Source organism: Canis lupus, chromosome 1 (genome assembly GCF_011100685.1).
Source record: "Canis lupus familiaris isolate Mischka breed German Shepherd chromosome 1, alternate assembly UU_Cfam_GSD_1.0, whole genome shotgun sequence".
Taxonomy (NCBI): domain Eukaryota; kingdom Metazoa; phylum Chordata; class Mammalia; order Carnivora; family Canidae; genus Canis; species Canis lupus.
Genome location: NC_049222.1, coordinates 40,809,143 through 40,836,165, shown reverse-complemented (window position 1 = coordinate 40,836,165; position 27,023 = coordinate 40,809,143). Strand labels below are relative to the sequence as shown.

General features: G+C 41.9%; 1 protein-coding gene across 1 annotated transcript in view; it reads left to right on the top strand.

Moving 5' to 3' along the window:
- LRP11 (LDL receptor related protein 11) overlaps positions 1-27,023 on the top strand; it is a 48,811-nt gene extending 21,788 nt beyond the window's left edge. The window contains exons 4-8 of the mRNA XM_038525482.1: positions 2,384-2,525; positions 7,118-7,243; positions 8,615-8,824; positions 19,683-19,778; positions 24,861-27,023. Of these exons, the coding sequence (XP_038381410.1) occupies positions 2,384-2,525; positions 7,118-7,243; positions 8,615-8,824; positions 19,683-19,778; positions 24,861-25,015 (729 nt within the window). The 3' untranslated portion in view covers positions 25,016-27,023. The remainder of the gene's footprint in view (positions 1-2,383; positions 2,526-7,117; positions 7,244-8,614; positions 8,825-19,682; positions 19,779-24,860) is intronic.

Here is a 27,023-nt window from a genome sequence, read left to right as displayed (position 1 = left end):
CTGTTGTCCCAAGCCACAGGTCTTGTCTCATTTTAAATCTTACTCATCTGACACTCTGATGTTCTGAATGTTCTCAGACATTGATGCACCCTTTTGTTTCTGAGTATCGTTTGCTCATTCCAGACTTTGCAATGATCTTATCATCTCCAGCTCTCTCTCTGCTTGCCCCTCAGGTAATGTTTTTATTCTCACAGAAGTGACTTTTCATGTCACAATGTGGCAGTGAAAACTGTTCAACATCTCTTTGAAATACACCACCAAGGACTGGTGGCCTTGTTTGCCACCTGTCCACCTTACATCTTTTACAGGGAGAGTGATAGGACATCCATCACCTGGAGGTCTTTATTCTGTGACCATCTCAGTGAGTGGTAGTCACAGTATTGAGATTTCATTTCCCTGTCTATAAAAACAGGGTGATTCAGCTTGAGGTGAGAACTAACCAGTGAAGATAATGGATATATTTAAGCATTTCCTATGTTTCAAGCTCTTTTGATATTTAAAAATTAAAATAAAATTGTATTTTATATTTATAATTTCTATATAAGCCCTATATTAAGTTCTTTTTACATCATTATCTCATTTGATCCTTAAAAGGTAGGTGCCATTATTACTTCCATTTCACAGATAAAGAAACAGGCTTTACTAGGGTTAAGTGAATTGTTCAAGGTCACACAGCTGGCACATGGTGGAGCTGGCATTCTAGCCCAGCTCTGTTGGATGCAAGACCCCGCTGTTAACCACTTTGCTCATGTTTCTTCCAGTGTTACTGCATATCACCTGTATGTGCCTGTTGTGTGCAGATTCCCAGATCCCACTCTCACACCCTCTGACTCAGGCTGGGCTGGGAAATCTGAAGTTAATAGCAGCTCTAGGTGATTGATGGCCGAAAGCAGCCTAAATTTGGCAATCACTGTATCTTCTTATATTGCCTCTGAGTGATTGTAACACGTTCCACTTGTGTGTATATGTTGTCCGGACAATGCTGCTAAGCCAAGGTTATGTGTAGGAATCTAAATTCTAGGATTATGTGAATACAAACAAGCAGCTGATAGTTCTAACAGGGCAACAACTGTCTGTACTTTCAAGTCCGTGAATGCATCATTGTAATAAACCATGTATTGCTCAGAATTCATTTGTAGACCATATCCAGACCAGTTCATTTAAGCACAAAGGGATATTTCCTGGAAAAATAGGATATTAAACCATTGTAGTATCTGGGAAGGCTGAAAAATATAATAGTTGGATTGAGCATCCAAAAGTGACTCCCCAGATCACAAGGTAAACAGCCTCAGAAGCTATTGCTCTGATTAGGAGGCTGCTTGAAAAGTGGCATGAAGAGAGTAGAGGATCAAGATGGGGCCCTGGGTTTAGGAAGTGAGCAGAAGTGAAGTCCATGAGAGTGATCAGCAAGGAATACCTGGGGGAACTCGAACACAGAAACAGAAACCAGGGAAGTCAGGAGTTCCAAAACCAAGAGTGGCCAACATTATAAAATACAGTAAGAGGGCCAGAGGAGGGGGAGCTGGCAGGCAGTGAGTCTAACAAGTATTGTTGACCTTGATGACCTGGTGACCTTTGCTAGATCAGTTAATGAGTTTTACCAGCAGTTTCAGGGGAATGGTAAGGAAAGAAATCAGATGGGTGGGATAAAAAAAATTAATAGAAAATGAGCAAATGGAAGCAGCACATGCAGCATGAACAAAGTTTTGAAAAGGTAAGTTGAAATGGAAAAGAGATAAGATTGTATGTCTGGAGATGGTCTTGGAGTGTAGGGTTTTTTATTTCCTGTGGTTTTGTTTGTTTTTAGGTCAAGAGAAACTTGAGCATAGTGATAACAGAGCCATTTGAAAGAGAAATTACTTGATAGGCCAGTGTTCTGAAGGTCATAGAGGGAAGGGGTCAAGGCCTAGATGGAGGATTGGCCTGGAGTACATCTTATGGCCAGGGGAAAGGAGGTGATGACAGGTATGGGTCTAGGTGCTTTCCCAGCATGAGGTGGGTGTGGAAGCCATAGATATGGCCATAATTATGGTCCTCATTTTCTTCTCAGAGTAGATGAGATCACCTGCTGGGAAGGAAGGAATCAAATACTGAGTGTGGAGCTTGGAGGAGTTACAGGTTTAGAACAGCAGCTGCTAAGGACAAATGAAGGCTTGTCAGTTAAGGATATTGCCAGCCCAGATAAAACTGAGAATTGTGAATTCAAAGTGGAACAGCCTGCCAAAATAGTGTATGATTTAATATTTTACATCCTTGGACCAGGAGTGGAGAGGCAACTCATGGGACTACTCCAAGGATAATGTTGATTTCCAGTTCAGGATGATGATGGACTCCATGCCTCAGATCTCTTACCTAAATGTGCTGTTTCCTGTTTGGGTGTCAGGTACCTCAGTCAGGAACCCTGAAGCTGTCCCACTTACAGGAAGGAACATACACCTTTCAGCTCACTGTAATGGACACTGCTGGGCAGAGAAGCTCCGACAACGTCTCAGTGACGGTGCTTCCCATGGCGTTCTCCACGGGAGGTGAGAGGAAAGTCCTTCCCTTGCATTCATGGTGGCTGACAGAAACCAACTAGTTACAGAATGGTTGGCATTTAATATTCTGAATGCACTCCTTGGGCTCTTCCATTCTTTTTGTTTTTAAGCAGGCTCCATGCCCAGCATGGAGCTCAACACTGGGCTTGAACTCACACCGAGAGCAAGACCTGAGCTAAGATCAAGAGTCGGTCACTTAAACAACTGAGCCACCCAAGCGCCCCTCTTCCTTTCTGTCTTTGGTCATGGTTGAATAAGAATCTTTTCTAAAAATATGAAAATATAGGCTCCATTACACTTTGGACTTAGTGGCACTGCTGAATTGGGATGGAGGAGAGCTCCAGGGGATGAGATGATAGATTATGAGATAATAGGACCCTACAGACTCTTTATCTTTCCTGACTGGCTTTCATAAAAGACAATCATAGTTTTTCTGGGAGAGGCTCTTGTTTAAAGATGGGTGGTTTAGGGATCCCTGGGTGGCGCAGCGGTTTGGCGCCTGCCTTTGGCCCAGGGCGCGATCCTGGAGACCCAGGATCGAATCCCACGTCGGGCTCCCGGTGCATGGAGCCTGCTTCTCCCTCTGCCTATGTCTCTGCCTCTCTCTCTCTCTGTGTGTGTGTGACTATCATAAATAAATAAAAATTTAAAAAAAAAAAAAAAAAGATGGGTGGTTTATTTGATTTGTATGTTCAAAGAAGGCAGCTAAGGAGCATATTTAAAACAAATTAAATTTTAAATTTTAAATAATCCTTTTAAATTGTGTGTGTGTCAATTTAAAAGGGCTATTTAGGGATGCCTGGGTGGTTTAGCAGTTGAGCACCTCTCTTTGGCTCAGGGCATGATCCTGGAGTCCCGGGATCGAGTCCCACATCAGGCTCCACGCAGGGAGCTCCATGCAGGGCTCCCTCTGCCTGTGTCTCTGCCTCTCTCTCTGTGTGTGTCTCATGAATAAATAAGTAAAATCTTTAACAAAAATAAAATAAAAGGGCTATTTAAAACTTTTCGTGGACACATTGTACAGATAACCTAATAACATAGCTTTATATATTTGTGATGGTTCTCACATTCTGTTGCACAATATAAACTCACTCTTCTCACTCATCTAAATTTCTTAATCTCCCAAACATCTACATTTCTAAGATTAGCTCATTGAGTTTAAGAAATTATATAGATAGATAGATAGATAGATAGATAGATAGATAGATAGATAGATACAACTTAAGAGCACTAAAGATATAGAGATATTACAGAGGGAAACCCCCACAGTTCACTTCTGGAGAAGTGCAGAGGTAAGTGTGTCTAAGGGTCTTATCATTGGTCTGCAGATACTCTCAGTGTCTGCAGGAACACAGAATGCCCAGGAGCTGTGCCAGGCACTGGGCATACAGCGGTGTGCTCCGTAGACCTGGCCCCGTCCCCATCCCCATGTAGCGAGCCTTCACAGTTGCTAGCCATGGCTCCAGTAAACCCACAGCATGTCTTTGCCATCCCTGACTACTCAGTAATTAGATGGTAATTATGCAACATTTGGAAAAATAAGGGTAAAAAAGACTGGAAATGAGTGTATATCCCTGATCTTGTCTTCTGTCCAGCATAGGTCAGTATGCATATTGGAAAGGAAGAAAAATTTTAGAATGCTGAGAACTTGGCAACTTTGATAATTTGCCTTCCATAGGGATACAGAACATAAGCAGCTTCAGAATCTGGCTGGCTGACTCCCCATCCAGCCAAGGTTCCTTTTTACTGTGAGGAAGGAGGGTGACTGCCCACCGGACTAGCTGGCACCCAGCCCCTGCCCATTGCCGTTCTCTGAAGCAGTGATGGCAAGTAAGAAGAGCTGTCCCAGTCAGGAATCCAATGTAGCCCAGATTCCAGCAGGGCCACTGATTTATTGTAGCTACAAAGGAGAGCCAGACAGTTACTCAGAACATTTTTGAGGGGTGCCTGTCCGGCTCAGTTGGAAGAGTGTGCAACTCTTGATCTCGGGGTCATGGGTTTGAGCCCCACATCAAGAGTAGAGATTACTAAAAATTAAACTTTTAAAAAAGAAAACATTTTTGAGTACCTTGGCGTGCTAGACATGCAGCAGGGCCATTGGAAACATGGCATCAGCTCCAGCCACTCACTCTCTGTAGAGGACCGTTGAGCCCAGAGGGCTGTCCTTCTGGGATCAAGAGCTCATCTTGGCAGGAATTGAGTCCAGTACTGATTCTTGGAGGAAAGAACCCTGCCATCCCTACAGAAGTTGGAAAAAGATTGCTTCTGGGAGGGAGAAAGGGATATCAGTGCAGGTACAAGCCAATGGCTAACACTGCACCAGCCTGGCATTTGCCTGGTCTATTGACTCAGGCCAATTTTCCAGGGCTCCAAACGTAAATTGGCAGTTGTACATTTTTGGCCTTTCTCCAAGATGATAATAAAATGTATTTGAAGTGGCAGAAAGTTATGTGAATCACTTTTGATTACTGAAAGTCCACTTGGATATAGGTCTTATGTATGTAACTTTATACAGAAGATAAAAAAGAATGGTTGTGTCATTAACTAGTATCTGGACTCACTCTCTGGCTAGATTGGAATAACATACTATGAATTAAAGTAATAAAACACCACATAGAGACAATTGAAAACCGGAAGTGGGGATAGAAAAGTGTTTCTCTCCCCTCTGTTACGTATGGACCAGTCTTACTGTTTATAACCTAGCTGTAATGGTGGTAGCCAAGGGTGCATGTTGTGGGGGAACCAGACAAGCATGTACCCCTGCTTCTGTGATAATAATTTGGTTGAGCTTTGAATATAGAGGTTGCATGTTTTCAAACTTTGGGAAAGATAATCTATTCAAATGCCAAGCCAATAAACACTTCTAACATAATCTAGATTAGTGGTCTCCAAAGAGGATCTCCCAGACACAGACATTTTTAGGATGGAAAAGAAGACACCTGAGCTTATATTTTTAGTAATTTCTAATATTCTTTGAATTTTTAGTATATTTTATAACATGTTTAATATGTTACTGTACTAGTATGTGCATATTATTTATAGGTGGAGATGGATGTTTACCACACTATATGTATAGTATACCACACTATATGTATTGATCAGATGCACAGTCAAAAAGATTTAGAGACCACTAATCTAGAAGTAAATGGATAAGTTACAAATATCAGTCTATCTCCCAAACTACCAAGGAATGAGTAAAACTTTGAGATATTAGGATTTTCATGTCATGGACTTAAAAATGTAAGCAGTAGCTATATTCTGCTTGGTATTCGGGGTAACTCAGTTCCTCTTCCCTTTTTATCTGAGCTCCTTTCCTGGAAATGAAGCAAATTCTCCTTTGTATGCCCAAATTCTCAGTCATAACTGAGACTCTCTACTTCGTCTCAGGAGCTTCTACCATCATTTCTTCTCTTCTTCCTCCTGGATCAAGATATTTTCAAACTGCCTTGTACCTAGAGAGACTCTTTTCCCAGGCCCTAATTTAACTGCTTTCCAATGGAATATGTATCCAAGATTTCATTTGGGCTTGTATACTATGCTCAACCATCTGTTTCAGTAGAACATCATCATCTACTGCTCTCCCATGTCCTGAGAGAATTGTCTAGTTCCTTCTGTCCCTGAAAAATTATAGAGCTCCATAAGAGCTACTTCAAGTCTGACACCTTTACTCTGCATTAAGCAGTGTCAAAGTCTCCCAGTTATTGTATAGCTGAGTCTGGTAAACTTGGCTTAATCCGGAGTGGGGGAATGCCTTTCAAGAAAATACATGTAGCTCCTATGAATTACACTGTAGATTAAAAACTCATAACAGCTCCAAAAGGGAGACAATTTCATTATTTGAAGAAAATAAATTCATACCAGCTAGTAGCTAAAGATTCTGTTTATTCTTTGTAGCACCAGGAGTGTATGGTAGTCAACAAATAGGGCTCAATAGTAGAAAGTTAATCTCAGTAAAAATTATTACTTAGGAAACAAGAATGTAAGACATAGCATTCTTGTAACATGTAGAAAATAGTTCTCTAATAAAACATGGCCAGCCAGCCAAGTGCTGTGCAGGGGTGTAAGAGTGTTAGGCAGCCTGTGGAGCTGACCAGAAGGAGATATTTAGGATTTTCATGTCATGGACTAAAAATGTGAGCAGTAGCTATATCCTGCTTTGTCTTCAGGGTAACCCAGTTCCCCTTCCCTTCTTCTCTGAGCTCCTTTCCTGGAACTGAAGCAACTTCTTTGAGCTAAAGAAAGAAATACAGAGTGAGATCCCTGGAGGAGCAAACCCAGGGCTGGCTGGAGAAGACTAGAGCTGCGGTTTCTCTGTTCCCACCTCTTAGGCAGTGTTGGCTTGGAGAATGGCCCTGAGACAAAGAGCCCATGGTGATGCCTCAGAATCAAGACCCAAGGTCAAGGAGACACCTTTAGCTTTCTAGGAACCTGTTGCTCCAGCTCACACTGTTGGGTCTTTCCCAATTATCCTCATCTCTATACCCCAAAGCATTTCATCCTACATTTAGTCTTTGTTAATCAAAACATGGTGAAGTGTTGACTTTCCCACACTCCTGTAACTTGAGACTGTTTATCAACAGGATGCTTGAGTGTTTGCTCCCGCTACCACTTCTTTTGTGACGATGGCTGTTGCATTGACATTACACTGGCTTGCGATGGAGTGCGGCAGTGTCCTGATGGGTCTGATGAAGCTTTCTGTCAAAACTGTGAGTCTGCTGCATGATCTTTTCAGGCAAGGAGGGAGAAGGGGTGTTTGTATTCTCAAAATAAAATACAAACTCAGTATTGCTCTCTTTCTACCCAGTTTCAGGTATAACTTCATCTGAATAAGCTATGCCTTAAATTAAATAAGCATTTAATTTGAGTCTCTAATCTCAGTTATAAACATAAGACTTTTTATATTGCTTACATTTTTTTGAAAATTGCTTTCAGTTTTCCAAGAGATTCTTCCCTAAAAATGCTTTGTAGGATACAGTTTTTAAAAAAATTAAAATGAGGGACCCCTAGGTTACTCAGTGGTTGAGCGTCTGCCTTCGGCTCAAGTTGTGATCCTGGTGTTCTGGGATCAAGTCCCGTCCCCCCCCCCCCCCCCTACATCAGGCTCCCAGCAGGGAGCCTGCTTCTCCCTCTGACTATGTCTCTGCCTCTCACTCTGTGTCTCTCATGAATAAGTAAATAAAATCTTTTAAAAATAAATTAAAAATTAAATTAAAAAAACAAAATGAGTTAAGATTCTGTTTTGATAAGTTTTTAAGAAAATTTGTGACATTGTGGCTAAGTCAGGACTATAAACCGATCTTACAATATTGTCTACATACAACAAAAGGCCACTGCAAGAAAGGAAAAAAGTTTCAGGAAGTGTTAATGAAGGTGTTGGTTTGAAGAAGGATGGAGAATCTCAAAACCTTGGGTTTAAGCTTTGTTTTTGTCGATTTATATGTGACATTTAGAAAGTCAAGTATTGGGAGAAGAGAAAACAGTTTACTCATTTGGAGAGAAGTTTTTTATGGGGCTCTGACATGTCTTAGATGGTTATTATTTCCAAATATCCATGACTTTAAGTTTACTGCAGGGATCCCTGGGTGGCACAGCGGTTTAGCGCCTGCCTTTGGCCCAGGGCGCAATCCTGGAGACCCGGGATCGAATCCCACGTCGGGCTCCCGGTGCATGGAACCTGCTTCTCCATCTGCCTATATCTCTGCCTCTCTCTCTCTCTCTCTGTGACTATCATAAATAAATAAAAATTTAAAAAAATAAAATAAATCTGCAAATTTAATGTTGTTGTTTTTAAGATTTATTTATTTATTTATTTATTTATTTATTTATTTATTTGAAAGGGAGAGCAGAAGAGAAAGCTGGGGGAGGGGCAGAGGAAGAGAATCCTCAAGCAGACTCCCCACTGAGCTCAGAGTCTGACATGGGTTCAATCCCAGGACCCTGAGATCATGACCTGAGCTGAAATCAAGGGTCAGCTATTTAACTGACTTAGCCACCCAGGAACCCCCTCAAATTTAGTGGTTTTAATTACAGTTTAGAAAAGAAACCCAACAACTAACAGCAGCTTTTCCATGGTCCAGTGAGCCTTGACCAGAAGACGGTGACCCACACAGCAACTGTCCAGCCTAGAACCACAGGACCAAGCAAAGATGCAGCAGGAGGTTTCTTCTTGGAAAAGTCTCAGAAAGTCACTGTTCAAAACCAGCCACCAGCTGGTTTATCAAACGCAGAGAAGAGGAATCATTCCACGTTTTGGGGACCAGAGAGTCAAACTGATCCTATGATGCCAGGTAAGGCCTTGAGTGGGTACTCCACAAACAGCCTCATTGTCTACAGGGACCCTTGGCTTCAAAATTCAGGTTGTATTGTTAAGGAAGAGTGTTAAGGAAATACAAGAAAGAAGAGAGTTAAAATGAAGAATTTGGCCTAAAAGGAAAAAAAAAATCTGACATTTGCCCTGATTATTTATAGTAAGAAACACCTAATAAATACATTCATACATACTCCAGAGATACCAGTACATTTATTAGTAAGTAAGTTAGAATTAGGAAATTTCAACACCTGTATTAAGGAAATAAATGCCCTAAGTGTTAAATTTTAGGTTACTTTGGGGAACCCTGGATGGCTCAGCAGTTTAGTGCCTGCCTTTGGCCCAGGGTGTGATCCTGGAGTCCCAGGATCAAGTCCCACATCAGGCTCCCTGAATGGAGCCTGCTTCTCCCTCTGCCTGTGCCTCTAAATTTTTTTAGGTTATTTTGAGATGAAGCAGCATAACCCCTATGTATTCATATACATCCTCTTCACACTAAGCAAGTAAATGTGAAGAAAATATATGTCACATGGAAATGGTTGTATGTGCCATAATTTAGTGTTATGCTCCCAATTTAACTAAATCTGATTTTTGTTTTTTTCTAGTAAGGCTAATAAGAAATTTAAATCCATTTACACTGCTGAAGCATTAACATTCTATCATCTTAAATTTATTTTTGCCCATTTTTAAAAAAGATTTTATTTTATTTTATTTTATTTTTTAAGATTTTTTAAATTTATTCACAGAGACACAGATTGAGAGAGGTGGAGACACAGGCAGAGGGAGAAGCAGGCTCCTTCCGGGAGCCGGATGTGCGTACTTGATCCAGGGACCCAGAGACCATGCTCTGAGCCAGAAGCAGGCACTCAAACACCAAGCCACCCATGCGTCACTAATTTTGTGCATTTGTATTTGTTGATGTATTTGTATTTGTTGTCATGTCATCAACAAATACAAAACAAATACAGAATATCACATTTCTGTATGCTTTTGTAAATGTCTTTTCAGTGCTTGGACTCTGACTACATTATATGGAAACAATCTATCACTATTTTCATACCTTCTTGATGAAAATTTTTTGTTCATTGCAGAAAATTCAAATAATATAAAAGGAAAATGACTTAAAACATCACCCTTTACTGAAAATAACTTTTAATATTTTGGCATATTTCTTTCCAATCTTTTGTTTATCTACTGTTTAGATTTTAAGAGCCTATATACAGATGCATCCACAAAATATTCAGTGAAGGGCTTTTCGTTCAGACAGTTTAGATTTAGGTGCTTTCAGACCCTGACTTAGGTCTCCTCTGTTAGCACTGCCACTTGATGGGCAAGGCAGTCAGTCCCTCTAAGCCTTGGGATCTGTTTCAGTCTGTTTTCTCCAAAGGGGAGGGATGAATGGAGAAGAGAGCCACCTGAGGCCAGATTCAGGGGAGACCAGGTGTTCTGGGCAGGAGTGCAGAAGAGATGGAGAACCAGTGGACAGGACAGTGTTCCCGGAGGCCAGGACAGATGGGCTCTCACTGTGTCTCTGTGGTAGAGAGGCTCACAAGAGCGAGGATGGATTAGCTGAAGGCAGAGTGGAGACCAAAGCCGCGTCTAGTCTTGGCTCTGGCTTTAGAACCTAAAGCAAGCTGCTTCGTACTCTGTAACTATTTCCTCACCAGTTGGTAAGGGATTTCAATCAGACGACCTGTAAGCCCCATGTAGCCCTGAGGGTGCTTCAGGGATGACCATAGCCTGAGGTTCACACACTCCTCCGCCTGCTCTTATGCATCCAAAAGACTGGTCTCTCCATGATCCTGGTGCAGGCTCCGGGGCAGTGAGAACTCCGCTCAGAATTCCTTTGAAAATAATGCACCACCACTTGATGGGAGCTGGCACTCAAATTAAAATGCATTTCCAATCTCTGCTTTGTCCTTTTTGATAATAAACCTCTGACTTTGGCTATAAAGATAAAAGGAATAGAGTTTCACAGGTGCAGAGATTAAATGTCCTGTTATTATTTATAATATATATATATATATGTGTGTGTGTTCTTTTTCCTCATTAATACATATTTACTTTAGAAAACTTGAAAAATATAAAGAAAAAATTAAAACCATCTAGCAAAACTCATCATTAATATTTTGTTGCATTTTTTTCTGGTCACTTTTATTTATACACATACATACACATATTTATTCCCTTTTTTTAGAGAATATACAGTGTTATGTTTTTAGGTGTACAATATAATTACTTAACAATTCTACACATTACTCAGTGCTCATCATGATAAGTGCACTCTCAATCCCCTTCACCTATTTCATCCATCCCCCACCTATCTCCCATCTGGCAACCACCAGTTTGTTCTCTGTATTTAAGAGCCCATTTTTTATTTCTTTTTTTTTATAAAGAATTAATTAATTAATTAACTTCAGAGAGAGCACACAAGCAGGGGGAGCAGCAGAGGGAGAAGCAGACTTCCCATTGAGGAAGGAACCCAATGCAGAACTCGATCCCAGGACTCTGGGATCATGACCTGAGCCGAAGGCAGATACTTAACTAATTGAGCCACCAAAGCGCCCCATTTGTTTTGTTTCTTAATTTCCACATATGAGGGAAATCTATGGTATTTATTTTTCTCTGTCCGACTTATTTCACTTAGGTCCATCCATGTTGTTGCAATGGCAAGGTTTCATTCTTTTTATGGTCAAGTAATATTACATTGTGTATATATGTATACCACGCTTCTATCCGTTCACCTATGGAGGGACATTTGGATTGCTTCCATATCATTGCTGCCGTAAATAATCCAGCTAAACAATGGGGCATGTGTATCTTTTTGAATTAGTGTTTTGTTTTCTTTGGGTAAATAGCTAATAATGGACTTATTGGATCATATGGTAATTCTATTTTTATTTTTTTGAGGAACCTCCATGTTGTTTTCCACAGTGACTTTACCATTATGGTTCTGATTTACATTTCCCCAGTGATTAGTGATATTGAGCATTTTTTCATGTGTCTGTTGGCCATTTGTATATCTTCTTTGGAAAAATGTCTATTCAGGTCTTCTGCCCATTTTAATTTTTTTATATTTTTAAGATTTTATTTATTTATTTGAGAGAGAGAGGGAGAACAGGGGGAGAGGTAGAGGGAGATGGACAAGCAGACTCTGTGCTAATCACAGAGCACGCGATCCCACAACCCTGAGATCATGACCTCAGCCGCAATCAAGAGTCAGTTAACAGACTGAGCCACACAGATGCCCCTTCTGCCCACTTCTAATCAGATTATTTGGTTTTTGGGTTTTTTTTGTGGGGTTTTTTACTGTTAGGTTTGCTAAGTTATTTATATATTTTGGATGTTGACCCATTACTGGATATATCATTTGCAAACATCTCTCCTCTTCAGTAGGTTGCCTTGTTTGTTTTGTTGATGTTGTTTTTTAATATTTTGTTTATTTATTCATGAGAGACACACAGAGAGAGGCAGAGATATAGGCAGAGGGAGAAGCAGGCTCCCTGCGGGGAGCCCGATACAGGACTCCATCCCAGGATCCCAGGATCACAACCTGAGCCAAAGACAGATACTCAATCACTGAGCCAACGAGGTACCCTGACATTTATTCACTTTTAACAAAATTCACAACACATTATGTTTATGAAACTTCTTTTTCTCAGGAGTATATTCATATGTTATTACATATCCATCAAAAACAAGAACTTTTTAAAGAAACAAAGCAAAAAAGGAAATAACCAATTAAACAAAAAAATCCAGACTCACAAATACAGAGAACAAACTGATGGTTGCTGGAGGGGAAGGTGGGTAAAAAGAAAACAAAACACAATCTTTGGAAGTCCAGGGTGGAGAAGGTGGGAAGAGAAGGCCAATACTTTGAAATTGTTCAAAAGGGCCCTCACGGAGCACAATTTGTGTAGACAGCAAACACCCCTCCCTCCCCATCCCGAAGACTACCACACTCATGTTCCCAAGCCTCCAATTTCTTATGAGCTAAATTATGCTCCACCCAGCATAACATAAATAGATTTTAAAATGCACTACTCTTTGTGACCTATGCCTGGGTTTTTACAAGGATTATTAGCTAATATAGTAAATATGGACAAGTTAAATTTTCTGTTGCTTCTTTTCCCCACAGACATGTTGTGAAGATAAAAAAAAAACTCATTAAAGATATATTAAAGAGATACTATGATTAATACTGATAATGTAGTACAGAAAGGGATGAGGTGCAGTATTTTGCCTGTCACATTAGCAAGGTGAAAAAGTATAATAATTCATGTACAGAGTACAGAGAAACAAGACTCATGCACTTTTAGTGGGATTAAAATTAGTACAATCTTGGGGCGCCTGGCTGGCAGAGTCAGTGAAGCTACCTACCGACTCTTGGTTTTGGCTCAGGCCGTGATCCAGGGTCATGAGATCGAGCCCTGGACCTGGCTCCACAATCAACACAGAGTCTGCCTGAGACTTTCACTCCCTATATCCCCTCCTCCCCTGTATGCATGTGCTCTCTTCCTCCCTCTTTCTCTCTCTCAAATAAATTAATAAATCTTTTTAAAAAGTTAGTACAATCTTCTAGAGGGCAGTTGGAGGGCAGTTTCTGAAGCATTAAACCTGTATTGCCTTGATTCAGTTATCCCACAATTGGGAATTTAGTGCAAGCGTGTTACTAGGATAAGATCAAGGATTTGTTCAAATATTCAGTTTCACAGTGAATGCACACTCTGTCTACTCCGAGCCATCGGTCAGGACTGCACAGAGCCACAGTGGTGCCTATGCTGAGCACACAGTGGCTCAATGGCTGAATTGTTGCTAGATGTGCCTGTATCTGTAGGGCCTGTTCCCTGTGTGGTCAAGTCATTCATTAACAAGGCTGTCCTCTTCTATCTGACCTAGTCAGAGGAAAGAAATCTGATTTCTAGCACTGCAAAGTGCTAGACAAGTGGTATATCCAAAGTCACATTGAATCCAGTTTTTTGAAACATGTCCAGCGTAGCAGGTCAACCAAATTCCCAGAGGATCCAGACTGAGGCATGGACGTGTGAGAATGCATGGATTCTGTATGGATACATGGGGCTCTGCCTGCATTTTCTCAGATTCCCCTGCTAACCGTGCCAAAGCCTCACCATTTAACTTCCCTCTGGCAGTAACTAGAGTGAGCAACTGTGACCTTTGCATTATTGTGGGAGGTGTTTTATCCAGAGGGCATAAAGGATATTCAAAAGGCTTTTTATATGTGCCCTGTATTTTTCATGGGTATTTCATCTTTTCATTATACTGTCTCTTTTCTTATTGAGAAAACACTCTGAAACCATAAAACATTTCTGGGAAGGTAGTTTGAATTTATTGAAGCCTGGTAAGCAGCACGGCTGAATAGCCTATTATGCTCCAATATGATGGCAGGAGTCAACTGTTCTCTCAAATGGATGGATCTTGTCCTAGTGCAATCCAGAACATTTCCTGAAGAGAGCTCCCTTTTCCCTACTTTGCAGCCGCACATTGTGGTATACCAGTGAATAGTGCCAAAGAACAATTCTGTTGTCTGTGTTTATTGGCAGGTGGTCACGGGGAGCCATAAAGCATTCTGGAAGGCAGGCCCTTATTGTAGCCACTTTTCCAGCTGATATTTCCACCTTCCTTCCAGAATGTACCTGCATGTTCTATGGTCAGTGAAAATGACATTAAAACAACTTCTGTCCAGCTTCCAGCTACTTCTGTAAATGCATAGCTATGCATGTATGCATAACACAATGGGTCCTTCAGAAAGAGGAAGCACAATTCCCTAAGAAATGAGTTATTTGCAGAAGCAAATGCCATCTTTGTCTTACTTGTTCTGACTTGCCACTCTGGTTAGAGCCTACAATAGGACATGTGGAAGTGAAGCATTTCTCTATGGTGTTCCATATGTTGGCGTCTGGGAAAACTGAATCCAACAGTCCAGGAAATGACAGTGAATTCCTCTCTGAAATGTGGAAAACAGGAATTCACATTTCAAGTCTCCTATGTGCACTGCCTTCTCCCTAATGCCTGATCTCTTCCACCTCCTATAGCACGGGCTTCTTCTCCCCAGCGAGTGAAAGCATTTAAGAAAATGCTCTTCAGCTGAAGATTCAGAATGAATTTGTTTAGTTTTTCACATGAACCCATCTCTAAGACAAGATCCCCTTTCTAAGTACAATTAACCTCTTTCTCTGTTGCATCCTTCATAGAGCTTTATCTCAGACTTCCTAAGGAAATATTTAAATTTGTGATTTTTGCTTAGGTATTTTGTTTTGCCTAGATATGAATAAATAAACACAGTATCAACTCTAAGTTCTTGGATTTGTGGCTCTGAGAGCAGTATGGTTCAGTAGAAAAGCTCCTGCGCTGGAGATCAGTCCTGGGTTCTAATTCCAGCACCAGCAGTTACTAGCTTCCACTTAATTAGCTGCTCTGAACTGCCTTTCCTTGCCTATGAGAGGATGATAGTATCTTCTCACAGTGTTGCTGCAAGGATTGCATGAGACATTGCATGTAAATATAATCTGTGTCTCTCAGTGCTAGATGAATTCTTCCTGGAGCATTTGAGTGCAGTGGCATTCACTAGGAAACTCGGGTAAGAGAGCTACAAGCCCATAAAACAATTAATTCAAATGATGGCCCCAGTACTGAGTTCCTCTTCAAATTTAAGATGAACAATCTCTCATCTTCATTGGAAAGAGACAGAGGCGGGGGGGGTGGGGGTTGTTGTTTAGTTATTTTATATTTTTCCACTGGGCAAAAGGCAAGCTAGTTAATCCTCTGAAAAGAACTGGAGGTTGGTAAATTTTGGTGTTTTTATTCCTGGCTCATTATTTTTAAAAAGTAGGACATGAGTTCTCAGCCATGTGATCTTCCCACTTCCAGATTTTTTTTTTTAATATTTTATTTATCTATCCACGAGAGACACAGAGAGAGAGAGAGGCAGAGACACAGGCAGAGGGAGAAGCAGGCTCCATACAGGGAGGCTGACATAGGACTCGATCCCAGGTCTCCAGGATCACACCCTGGGCCAAAGGCGGTGCTAAACTGCCAAGATACCCGGGCTGCCCCCACTTCCAGATTTTTTATTGGAGAGAGTACTTACTGAGTGCCTATCACTGTGCACTTCTTTGTTCTTTATAGCAACCTGGCAATGTGCAGAAATCATTAGCCACATTTTATGGATGAAGACACCGAGACATAGAGAGGTAGAGGCTTAGACTGGGTCATACAGCTAGTAAGTAATAAAGCCAGAATTTAACTGAGTCAAATACTAGCCCCAGGAGATGTCGGCTTTGGCAGCAAGCCTCACTTAGCTACAGAGACAGGAAACAGCTACAGTTCCCTTAAGACCTGCTTGTATGGTCTTTCTATTAGGGCGTTAGAAGCTCAGAAGAAAGAGATCTCTGAGTGCTGGAGAAATCAGGGTTGGCTGCTTATAGATCTGCATTATGACTTTCATGGGCCCTCCCAAAAAAAACCCAACCAAAATATTATGCTTTATGACTGTGTTGGTATAGAGATTAATATAACACAGGCCAGCTTCACTATTATATATGCATTATTATTATTACTATTTATTATTATTATCATATCCATTGTGTTCTTGTGATCCTAAGAGAAATCAAATGGAAATGTTTTTGTGGGTCCAGTGCCCATGGTGCCTGACAGACAGGTAGCCCTGCCTGTGATATGCACAGACATTCCACTGTGCACTGGAGAATGGGCAGAAAGAGTGTCTAATTGATTGGCTAACAAGGGTTCTAATTAACTGAGGGAGCAAATGGGTTTGTGAATGACAATTCCTGAAGGACGGGATCCTAGCTACCCGAAGTGAAGGGTATTTGTAGGGAATGGAAGGCAATATGGGGGACCTCGGAAGCCCTGCTGAGGCATCTGGACAGGTGGAGTCAAGAAGAAGGGAAACAGGGCAGCCCGGGTGGCTCAGCGGTTTAGCGCTGCCTTCAGCCCAGAGCCTGATCCTGGAGACCCGGGATCAAGTCCCACGTCGGGCTCCCTGCATGGAGCCTGCTTCTCCCTCTGCCTGTGTCTCAGTCTCTCTCTGTCTCTCTCTGTTCTCCCTCTGCCTGTGTCTCAGTCTCTCTCTGTCTCTCATGAATAAATAAATAAAATCTTAAAAAAAAAAAAAAAAGAAGGGAAACAGAATTTGGTCCTCAAAGCCAGTAGAAGAAGGATCACTACCCTCCATAATAAAGCTTTCACCATTCATGGCAAAATGAGAAAAATAAGAACAAAGTAGTCAGTTTTTTATAAGGCTAAATTTATTCAATTTAAAGAGCCATCCTCTTTACATAGTAAGCTCTTCATGTTTTGGGTTTACACATTTCATTACTTTATACTGAAGTGAAGACAGTGGCCTTTGTAAATGTCTTTACTTGGCAAACTAAAAATTGACAACCCTGAATTGGCCCCCCAAATAATTTTGATTTTGAAATGATTAAAAATCATTTTGAATTTTTAATTGGTCCACACAACCCAAAGGGGTGGAAATCAGCTTGCCATGTGGAAGACAGCCCAGGTTTTCAATGGCCTTGTACTCTACCAGCCCCATGGCTTAAATTCAGTAGTCCCTGTCCCCTCCTCCTGGAACATGGATCTCCTCAGCTCCTTGGCATCCCCTTGTCCCTTTGTCCCTGAGCTGAGCAGCCCCCACACCTGGCAGCCCAGCCACAGTGACAGCTGTTCCCTGGCCAGCTGCCCCCATCACTCCCCACAGATCACCCTCTTCCCCTGGCTGCTCCTTTTTCCCTCCCCTCACGGTTCTGGGTGGGAGTCGGGGCTTCCACCTCTACAGTAGGGTAGACAGTAATAGCAATCAGTTTGAAAGGTAAGTCTGATTGTCTGGCCTACCAGAACTCGTTTACGCCTCACTCATATCTCTCACTCCCTTTGGGCCAGGAGCTCATGGAGGACCACCTGAACTATGGGTGTATATGCAGGTGGCACTTGTGGGTCCTTTAGAGTAACCTGGCCAAGCACCAGGGCAGGCAGGGGAAGCAGAGGGCCACTGCTGCCTGGGCTGAGAGGAGCAAATGTGCAGCTGCCTTGTGGGCCTCCTGGCACTGATGTGCTGAGGGAGTGCAGTAAGGAGCTTCTGCAGACACAGCCACCCAGGCAGAGGCTCTTTCTGTGAGTTAAAGGGACCAGAAAAAAATAAAAAATAAAAAATAAAAAAAATAAATAAAGGTACCAGAAACCTAAGGCTGTGGCCCTGAGGACAGAGAAGAGGGGCCACTGTCAGGGGTGCTTCAGAGGGTATCCTGGATGCAGTCTGGTCTGTGCTGCCCGGCAACTGGTGGCTGGGGGGTGGAGGGCTGAGGAGCATGAAGGATGCCTTCAAGGAATAAATGGATTCGCGGCCCCTGCTCTTTAACAGCTACATCACTGCTACAGTCCAGGCCGTTTAAGTGTGGCCTTCTGGCGCTAATCAGTTCCTGCAGTAACTTCACAATTTTCCATTATCCTGTTGATTTTTGTGATCCTTTGTAAACCCAGGCAAATCACTTAGTTCCAATTACAAAGAGTTTTATAAATACCCTCTTTCAGTAGCCTTATTTCAGTTTCAGGCATTATGAATGTATCTGTTGATGACATATGAGTAAAGAAGCTTTAAAGTTTTATTCTGTTTCTCAGTAAAATTACTGATGTAGGCTCATGATTTCCAATTTATTGTCATTGAGAAGTTTATATTATCTCACAATCTCCCCTGAGATCACACCACAGCATGAGGGCAACTCCACTAGTTCATTAATCATTATATTGTCCTTGTAATAAGCATGCAAGTGTTGTAAATCCCTAGATAGGAGATGATCCAGTGATACAATCATGGCTCATCAGACCTGGGAATAAAAGTCCTAAGATTTGGAACACCTGGGTGGCTCAGTGGTTGAGCATCTGCCTTCCGCTCAGGGCGTGATCCCAGGGTCCTGGGGTCAAGTCCCATATGGGGCTCCCCACAGGGAGCCTGCTTCTCCCTCTGCCTGTGTCTCTGCCTCTCTCTGTGTCTCATGAATAAATAAATAAAATATTAAAAAACAAAAAGTCCTAAGATTTGATCTTTCTTATTCTTCATTCTCAATAGTATAGTATAACTGAATAGAGTAAATAATTAACCACACATCATTACATCACAACTGCTGGGTTCCACTAGCAAGCAGTTAGACATATCTGAGTTTAAATCCCAGCCTTGGGGCTCCTGGATGGCTCAGCTGGTTAAGATTCTCTCTCTTCCTCTCCCTCTGCCCCTCCTTGCACTCACTTGCACACTCACTCTCTATCTCTCATAAATAAATAAATACATATATACATACATACAAATAAATAAATCTTAGCTCTGTGCCCCAGTTACTACTAAAAAGAACCTGGGCAAGTGCCAAGCTTCTCTGACTGAACAAGAAAACATGAAGCAATGAATACCTGCCAACCTGGGTTGAGGTGAGAAAGTCAAATAGCATGTCTGAGTGCCTTATGTATGCTAGCTCTGTTCAGTTTTTAAAGAAAGACCTTTGTGGACTGCTCCTGCTTTACATGGTATGAAGACCAGAGATTATCCTTGACTTTTCCAGCCAGGTGTCTCCTTCCTTCTCCAGTGTGCGGGTAGGGGTTTTGTTACCGTGTACCTGTTCCCCTCTCTCTGCTGGCAGTTTTGCTCTTGCCCCATACTTTGCATTACTAAACTGGTCACATTAGCTAGCTACGTTAGTAGCAAACACAGGCCTCTGTTTACTAGAGAAATAAATTCTGTAAGTCCTTTACATCCATCGTAAAAAATAAATAAGACAGATTCCTGTATGTGTTCTATTTGTTTTTTGTAGATCGTGGCTCCTCGAGGAAGAACAGAAAAGAGGAAAATTATATTTTTGAGTCAAAGAGCGATCGAGGAGGAGGGGAACACCCAGCCCCAGAAACAGGTAAAATGTGTAACTTGGAAATTCATTGCAGAGTATAAACATTTGCAGAACCACATTCCCTCTAGTTGAAGTTACTGATGCAGCTGCAGGAGCACATGACAAGATCTGTGGGTCAGAAGAACTGTTGTATTCTCACCTCCGCTATCATGCTGCATCTTTGGGCTCTTAAACCAGTACCCTCACATCTTTGGACGTTAGCTTTCTCTTTTAAAGTTGATTGGACTAGATTATCACTATATTCCCTCCCAGGTGTAACATCCTACGGGAAGAGTAATACTCATTTAAGAACATAGGCTCTAGAATCTGATGCAAACCCTTGCTCCACCACTAAACTCCATGACCTGGGGCAGAAGATATTATCTCTCTGGATCCCAGTCTCCTCATTAGTAAGACGGAAATAACAACTATCACTGCCTCAGAGTTGTTAGGATAAATGGGACAATGAATATAAGCTATTGAGCACACTGTATGGCTCATACAATGAGCCAAATAAATAATGGCTTATTATGCTTGAGATAGTTATGATTCAATAGTAAAAATCTTAGAGTACCTAGTTCTCTCTAGCTACTCTAGTGATAAAGACCAAGACAATAAGAACGAGGAAAGAGTGTTGGAGGTCGAGGGAATATATAATGAGTGCAAGAATACCATAATTCCATAATTTTGGTGGTTTTTAACTAGAAAGAAAACACTTTCAACATAGTTTTGTAGAAAGGTAGGTTTTAGTCCTAAATCCCACAAACTAATTAGTAAAGGAAGATTTAGGAGGACAAAATATGATTCTTAAATTATAGATCTGAACATGGAGAAGACTTTCTTTTTACTCTAGAGTGTTCTTCTTATAATCTGGCAATGTTGAAATGTAATTGTTAACCAATAGATGACCAGAACCACCCAGACATCAAGTACCTAGATGCTGCTGTTTCTGCTGGCTCCTGGACTTACCCCTGTCCCCAGATATTTGAATAAAAAGGGCCCTGTCCCCCATGGACACGTAAAAGGAAACAAGGCCTGCTCTGCCCCCGTGCCTGGTTATATGCAGAGAGCCTCGTTCTAACTGCCCACTGCTCGTTCCAGTTGTTATGTATTACGAATATTACTCCCACTCATGCGAACAAAATATCCAATTCATCTCCTTCGCTGGTTCCTGAGAAAATTATATCATGATGTGTTTTATAAGGGGTTAGAAAATTTTAAATCTCAAGTTACCAAAGCTAAAGACAATGAAGAAACCATGCCAAACGAGTATTGAAAAATCTAGAATAATTTGCAGTATTCTAGCAAGCTTATTATGTGAGATTTCCTTTTCCTTGCATTCAAATCGTTAAACAGGAATCCATTTGACAGTATAGCCACATCCTATTTGACTATCTGACTTGACAAAGAAGATTCCCCAAGATTATATGTCTGCTTTGTTGTTACTAGAGCTGCATCTGCACCCCAGACTTGGAATTGGGATCTTCAGCATAGCCCCCTGCTCCCTCCACCCCATCCCCACCCCTGAGGCTTAAGCACTGGTGCCCATCTTTACACAGATCACACTCATTTAGAAGGGCAGCCTCTAGTCCTCTCCCTGCTCTGAATGAGCAAAGTGATCTTCCTCAGCTTCTCATCCCCAAAGGTGAACACCCATCTGTTTGCACCCACACCATTTCCTTACCTGCAGTACTAGAGGGAGGAGTGACTCCCCCTGACCTTGATATAGCCCCTAATCTCCTCAGGTACATTTCCCCATCATTTAGGAAGTCTCCTGTTTCTAATCCGTGTCTCTACTGGCTCATTCCCCCAACAGCAGCAGACAATTTAGATCTCTCCCAACACATAAAACCAAAATAGCATCCCTCAATGTTCAGGCTCCCTGTAAGTGAATTTCTGATTGCTAAGTCCATTGGTCTCTCTGGGCTTCACCCCACTTGACCTCATCTTAGCATTTGGTTCAGTCAAGGACTTCCTTGAAGTCTCTTCCCTGTGCTTCCAAGACTCCCTTCCTCCCTTGGCTGTCCTGCAACTCTTTGGATCCATCTCTTTCTGTTCTACTAGTTGTCTTTTGTCTGCGTTCTTACATATTGGTGTTTCCTGGGGCCTCACTCCTGACCTTCCTTCTTCTCCCTTTCTCTCTGGCAATTTCATCCACTTGGTGGCTGCAGCCACTACCTTGAAGCTAAAGACTCTCTTATATATATAGGCCCAAATAATCCAGAAATCTATGGAGTGCCTGGGTGGCTCAGTCAGTTAAGCATCTGACTCTTGGTGTCGGCTCAGGTCATGATCTCAGGATTGTGATATCAGGCTCGGCACTCAGCGAGGAGTCTGCTTGAGATTCTCTCTCTCTCCCTCTCTACCTCCTACAATGGGTATGTGTGCTCTCTCTCCTTCTCTCTCTCAAATAAGTAAATCTTAAAAAAAAAAAAAAAATCCAGAAACCTAAAGAAAATTATACCTGGATCAAGTATAGGCATCTCAATCTGAAAATGTCAGAACATAAACTAATCTCCCCACCCACCCCAAATGAGCTCCATCATACATTTAAACCACTTGAACAAAAATCGTATGAACTGGACATATGAACCATTCCTTTTATATCTGCACTTCATATATCATAGTAACTATCATAGTAACTGTAATAGTAACTGTAATAGTTAATTGCATTTTTTTATTTAAATGTTTGTCTACCCAGACCTGAAGTCATTAAAAGTAAAATCTCCTTTCTCTTTTGGAGAAGTACTGTATAGTGGTGGTTCTGGGGCTGTACTGCCTGGGGGCTTGTCCTAGCTCCACCACTGATGTTACAAACTTAGACAAATAACTTAATTCTTTTTTTTTTTAATGTTTATTTATTTATGATAGTCACACACACAGAGAGAGAGAGAGAGAGAGAGGCAGAGACATAGGCAGAGGGAGAAGCAGGCTTCATGCACCAGGAGCCCCACGTGGGCCCTGGGCCAAAGGCAGGCACTAAACCACTGCGCCACCCAGGGATCCCTAACTTAATTCTTGATGTCTTACTTCCTTCATTTGCAAAATGGTTATAATAATAGTAGCAACTCATATGGTAATTGTGAGAATTAAATGATTTACACCATAAAGCGCTTAGAAGAGTGGCAGGCACCTAGGCGTCCAACTCTTGATTTCAGCTCAGGTCATAATCTCAGGGTTGTGAGATGGCGCCCTGTGTCTGGCTCTGCATTGAACGTGGAGCCTTCTTAAGACTCTCTCTCTTCCTCTGCCCCCATCCCCGCCCCACCGGCATCTCTCTCTCAAATCAATCAATCAGTCAATCAATCAATCTTTTTTTAAAGTCATTCTTGGGGCATGTGGGTGACTCAGTTTGTTAAGTGTCTGCCTTCAGCTCAGTTCATAACCTCAGGGTCCTGGGATCAAGCCCCATATCGGGCTCCCTGCTCACTGGGGAGTCTGCTTCTCCTCTCTCTCTGTCCCTCCTCCCTGCTTATGTTCTCTCTCTCTCTCAAATAAATTTATTTTTTTTAAAGATTTATTTATTTATTTATGATAGAGAGAGAGAGAGGGGCAGAGACACAGGAGGAGGGAGAAGCAGGCTCCATGCCGGGAGCCCGACATGGGACTTGATCCCGGGACCCAGGATCACGCCCTGGGCCAAAGGCAGGCGCCAAACCGCTGAGCCACCCAGGGATCCCCTCTCTATCAAATAAATTTTAAAAATCTTATTAAACAGGGGATCCTTGGGTGGCTCAGCAGTTTAGAGCCTGCCTTCGGCCCAGGGCATGATCCTGGAGACCTGGGATTGAGTGCTGCATTGGGCTCCCTGCATGGAGCCTGCTTCTCCCTCTGCCTGTGTCTCGGCCTCTCTGTGTGTATCTCTTGTGAATAAATAAAATCTTTAAAAAAAAATCTTATTAAACATTGTTATTCTTGTTTTTTTTTTAAGATTTTATTTATTTATTCATGAGAGACATAGAGAGGCAGAGACACAGGCAGAGGGAGAAGCAGGCTCCCTGCGGGGAGTCCGATAGGGGACTTGAACCCAGGACCCCAGGACCATGACTCAAGCCAAAAACAGACGCTCAACCACTGAGCCACCCAGATGCCCCCAAAATTGCTATTCTTAAATAAATGAAGTCATTCTTTAAACAACCAAAGCACCTGGAGCAGTGCACTCTGTAGCATTGGCTTACTGTCCTTGGTTACCAGCACTGAGCTCAGTGCCAGGCACAGGGCTCTTACTGAATGCTGGATGAGTGAAGAAAGGAGTGAGATGAAAGGTCATAGAATCAGCTGATGCGATGGGCATTTTTGCTCCTCTAATTCCACGAGTTGGCAAGACCCCTGCAGCTAAAAATAGCTCCACCCTATCGTCTCCCAGGCTTGGGACTCCAGAGTACATCAGACTAAGAATAGAGCCTGCTGAGCTTGATAAGGAAGACCGATCGGGGCACAGCCCTGTCCCCACCAGACTCCTGCTGGCCTCTCACCACCGCTTCTTACTTCTCGCCTGGGTGTCTAGGACCCACCCCCCAGGAGAAACCCTGTGAAGGAGGACTTGAGAGATTCTTCAAGTACCCTTAGCCAGAATTACACCAGCATATTTTGAAGTTAGCTCTCAACAGTGGTTCTTACTGGCTGAGAGTAGGATCTCTGGATTAAGAAAGAAAATAAATTTCTTGAAGCCCTAACCAGTACAAGAAATTAGGAGTTAGTCCATAATATTTTGAGAGACTGATCATGTGTGGATCCGCAAATGTAATCTCTGACTATGATGAAAAACTCCCCTCTGGCCACCGTGTCCTCACAGCTGTCTATTCACAGACTGGGTGTGCGGGTGAGCTACCTTTGTACTCACTGAGGCCACCGCATTTCGTAGGAACCTGGTACAGAATCTGGTTTGAAAGAAGTCTGGTTTGAGAACTACACCTGCCATTTACAAACTATGTGCTCTTACACCAATTACTTAATCTCTGTGTAAAATGGTGACAGTACCAGTACCTGTTTGAGTTGTTCAGATTAAGTAAAACAGTACATGCAAAGTGCTAATGATACAGTCACTTGTAGCTATTATTGCCACTATTCACTGACCTGCCCTGTTCATTTCTAACCGTTTCACAGGTGCAGTGCTACCCCTGGCCCTGGGTTTGGCCATCACGGCTCTGCTGCTTCTCATGGTTGCTTGCCGACTACGCCTGGTGAAACAGAAACTTAAAAAAGCTCGTCCCATCACATCTGAGGAATCCGACTACCTCATAAATGGGATGTATCTGTAATAAGTATCATTTAAATAGCTGGGGGTGAGGATGTTTTACTTATAATTTATACATATACTGGTTTGGATATTTATAACCTCTTTGATTTGAACTGGGCTAAGAAAAATCCTGAAACCCCAGAAAATTCTGCAAGCCCTAAACCTTTGTTTTTATTTATTATAGAAAGATTTTCTTTGGGGAGTATATGAAATGTTTTGAAATTTAGAGAGGAATCCATGTGAGTAAAGACTCTAATTCTGACTTATGTGAACTGTCCCTGAAAATAGCAATTTGCAGTTAGCCAAGGCAGAAAATTCAGAATCTCAAGGGAAGGCCTTCGGATGGCAATGTTAACCCTTTACTTTTCAGAAGCCAGCCATTGGCCTCTGGGAACCCTGGGCCACTTTACACACAGCTTTCTCTTATTCTGAGGCCTTCTTATTCCTCATATTAAGCTTCAAGTGCTTTTCTCTTCTCCCCTTCAAAGCCTGTTTCTGAGAATGGATCTCAGTGAATTTATACCTTCAGTGAAATGCTCCCCATGGCAGGAATATCTAATTGTAACCCTTGTGAACACGTCAAGGAGGCATCAGGGTGGGTGAGTGTGAGCTTATCCCAGTGCCTCTGACATCATGTCGTTTGGGTGGCTGCCCCCTTAGACCTGACTTTGGGAGAAAACACTCAGACTTTGGATTACAAATAGCTGTAACGTCGTCCTGGAGGGAGATAGGAAATGATGGTGGCAGCAGAGGTGGCAGGTCAAACATTTTAACACAAACTTAGCTGAGGGCAAAGTACTTTCTTAATCTACTCAACACTGCTTGATGGTCCAGAACACAGCAGCTTTATTTATATAGTCACTGGTCTTCAGCATTAGTCTGTGTTGATGGAAGAGAAAGATGCATTCAAATTGAAAAGCAGAGCACTGAGTGGATTTCTAGGTGCAGCGTTTGTAAAAATGTCACGTTTAAGGATCACCAGGTTCTTTCATCCAATGGAATAGGCCAGTTTTCTCCATTATTTGTTTAATGCTATAAAATGTTATAATGTACAATCAGCTAATGCCAGGCTTATGTATTCCCAGAGCATAAAGCAGTCTTGCACAAATTCACCCTTACAGAAAACTGGCATCAAGCTTAGTATCTTTCTCCTTTTAATCAATTTGTAGGATTTTTTTTTCTTTTTTTCTTTTTTTTTTTTTTTTTAATTTTTTCATGATAGGCACACAGTGAGAGAGAGAGAGAGGCAGAGACACAGGCAGAGGGAGAAGCAGGCTCCATGCACCGGGAGCCCGACGTGGGACTCGATCCCGGATCTCCAGGATTGCGCCCTGGGCCAAAGGCAGGCGCCAAACCGCTGTGCCACCCAGGGATCCCAATTTGTAGGATTTTAAAGGCAGATTATTCCCAGCATCACTTAATGCCAGGATTAAACACACCCTAGTAATCATTCTCCTGAGAGCAATCTAGAGTGTGCCTGTCTACACTGACATATTACTAAGATAGTATGGCTTTTTATCCAAAGTGGCAAATCTTCTAAAATACTTGAAAACACTGTAGAACACTTTATATTCAGACTGAATGTGAGGTAAGTTGTTCCTTTTAGCAAAGGGCTTAATTTGGGTCAGAAATATAACAGAATACATGAATAAACAAAGTTAGTTCTAGAAAAATAAAGAAATTGGTTACTTTTATTTCCTGAGGGGTCCAAGCATTTTGTGGAATGATTAGAATTGAGCAAAGACTTAAAGTTCTCCTCAAGAGCAAATTAGAAAAATGACTGTGTGAATGAACTTAGGATATCTGTACTCTCTGTGTGACGCTGTGCAGTTTGCTTTTCTAGAGAAGGGTGTCACCTATAGCCATACCCAATAAAATAAAAACTGATGAGGCATGCATCTTTCGGCACATCTTTTTATACATGAAGAAATTAAACGCGGTTTAGTATTGCTATGGTGTTGAGATACTTGAGAAAAGATGTCCATATCCAAGTGTACAAAATCCCTTTAATAAATTGTATTTTCTTCTTA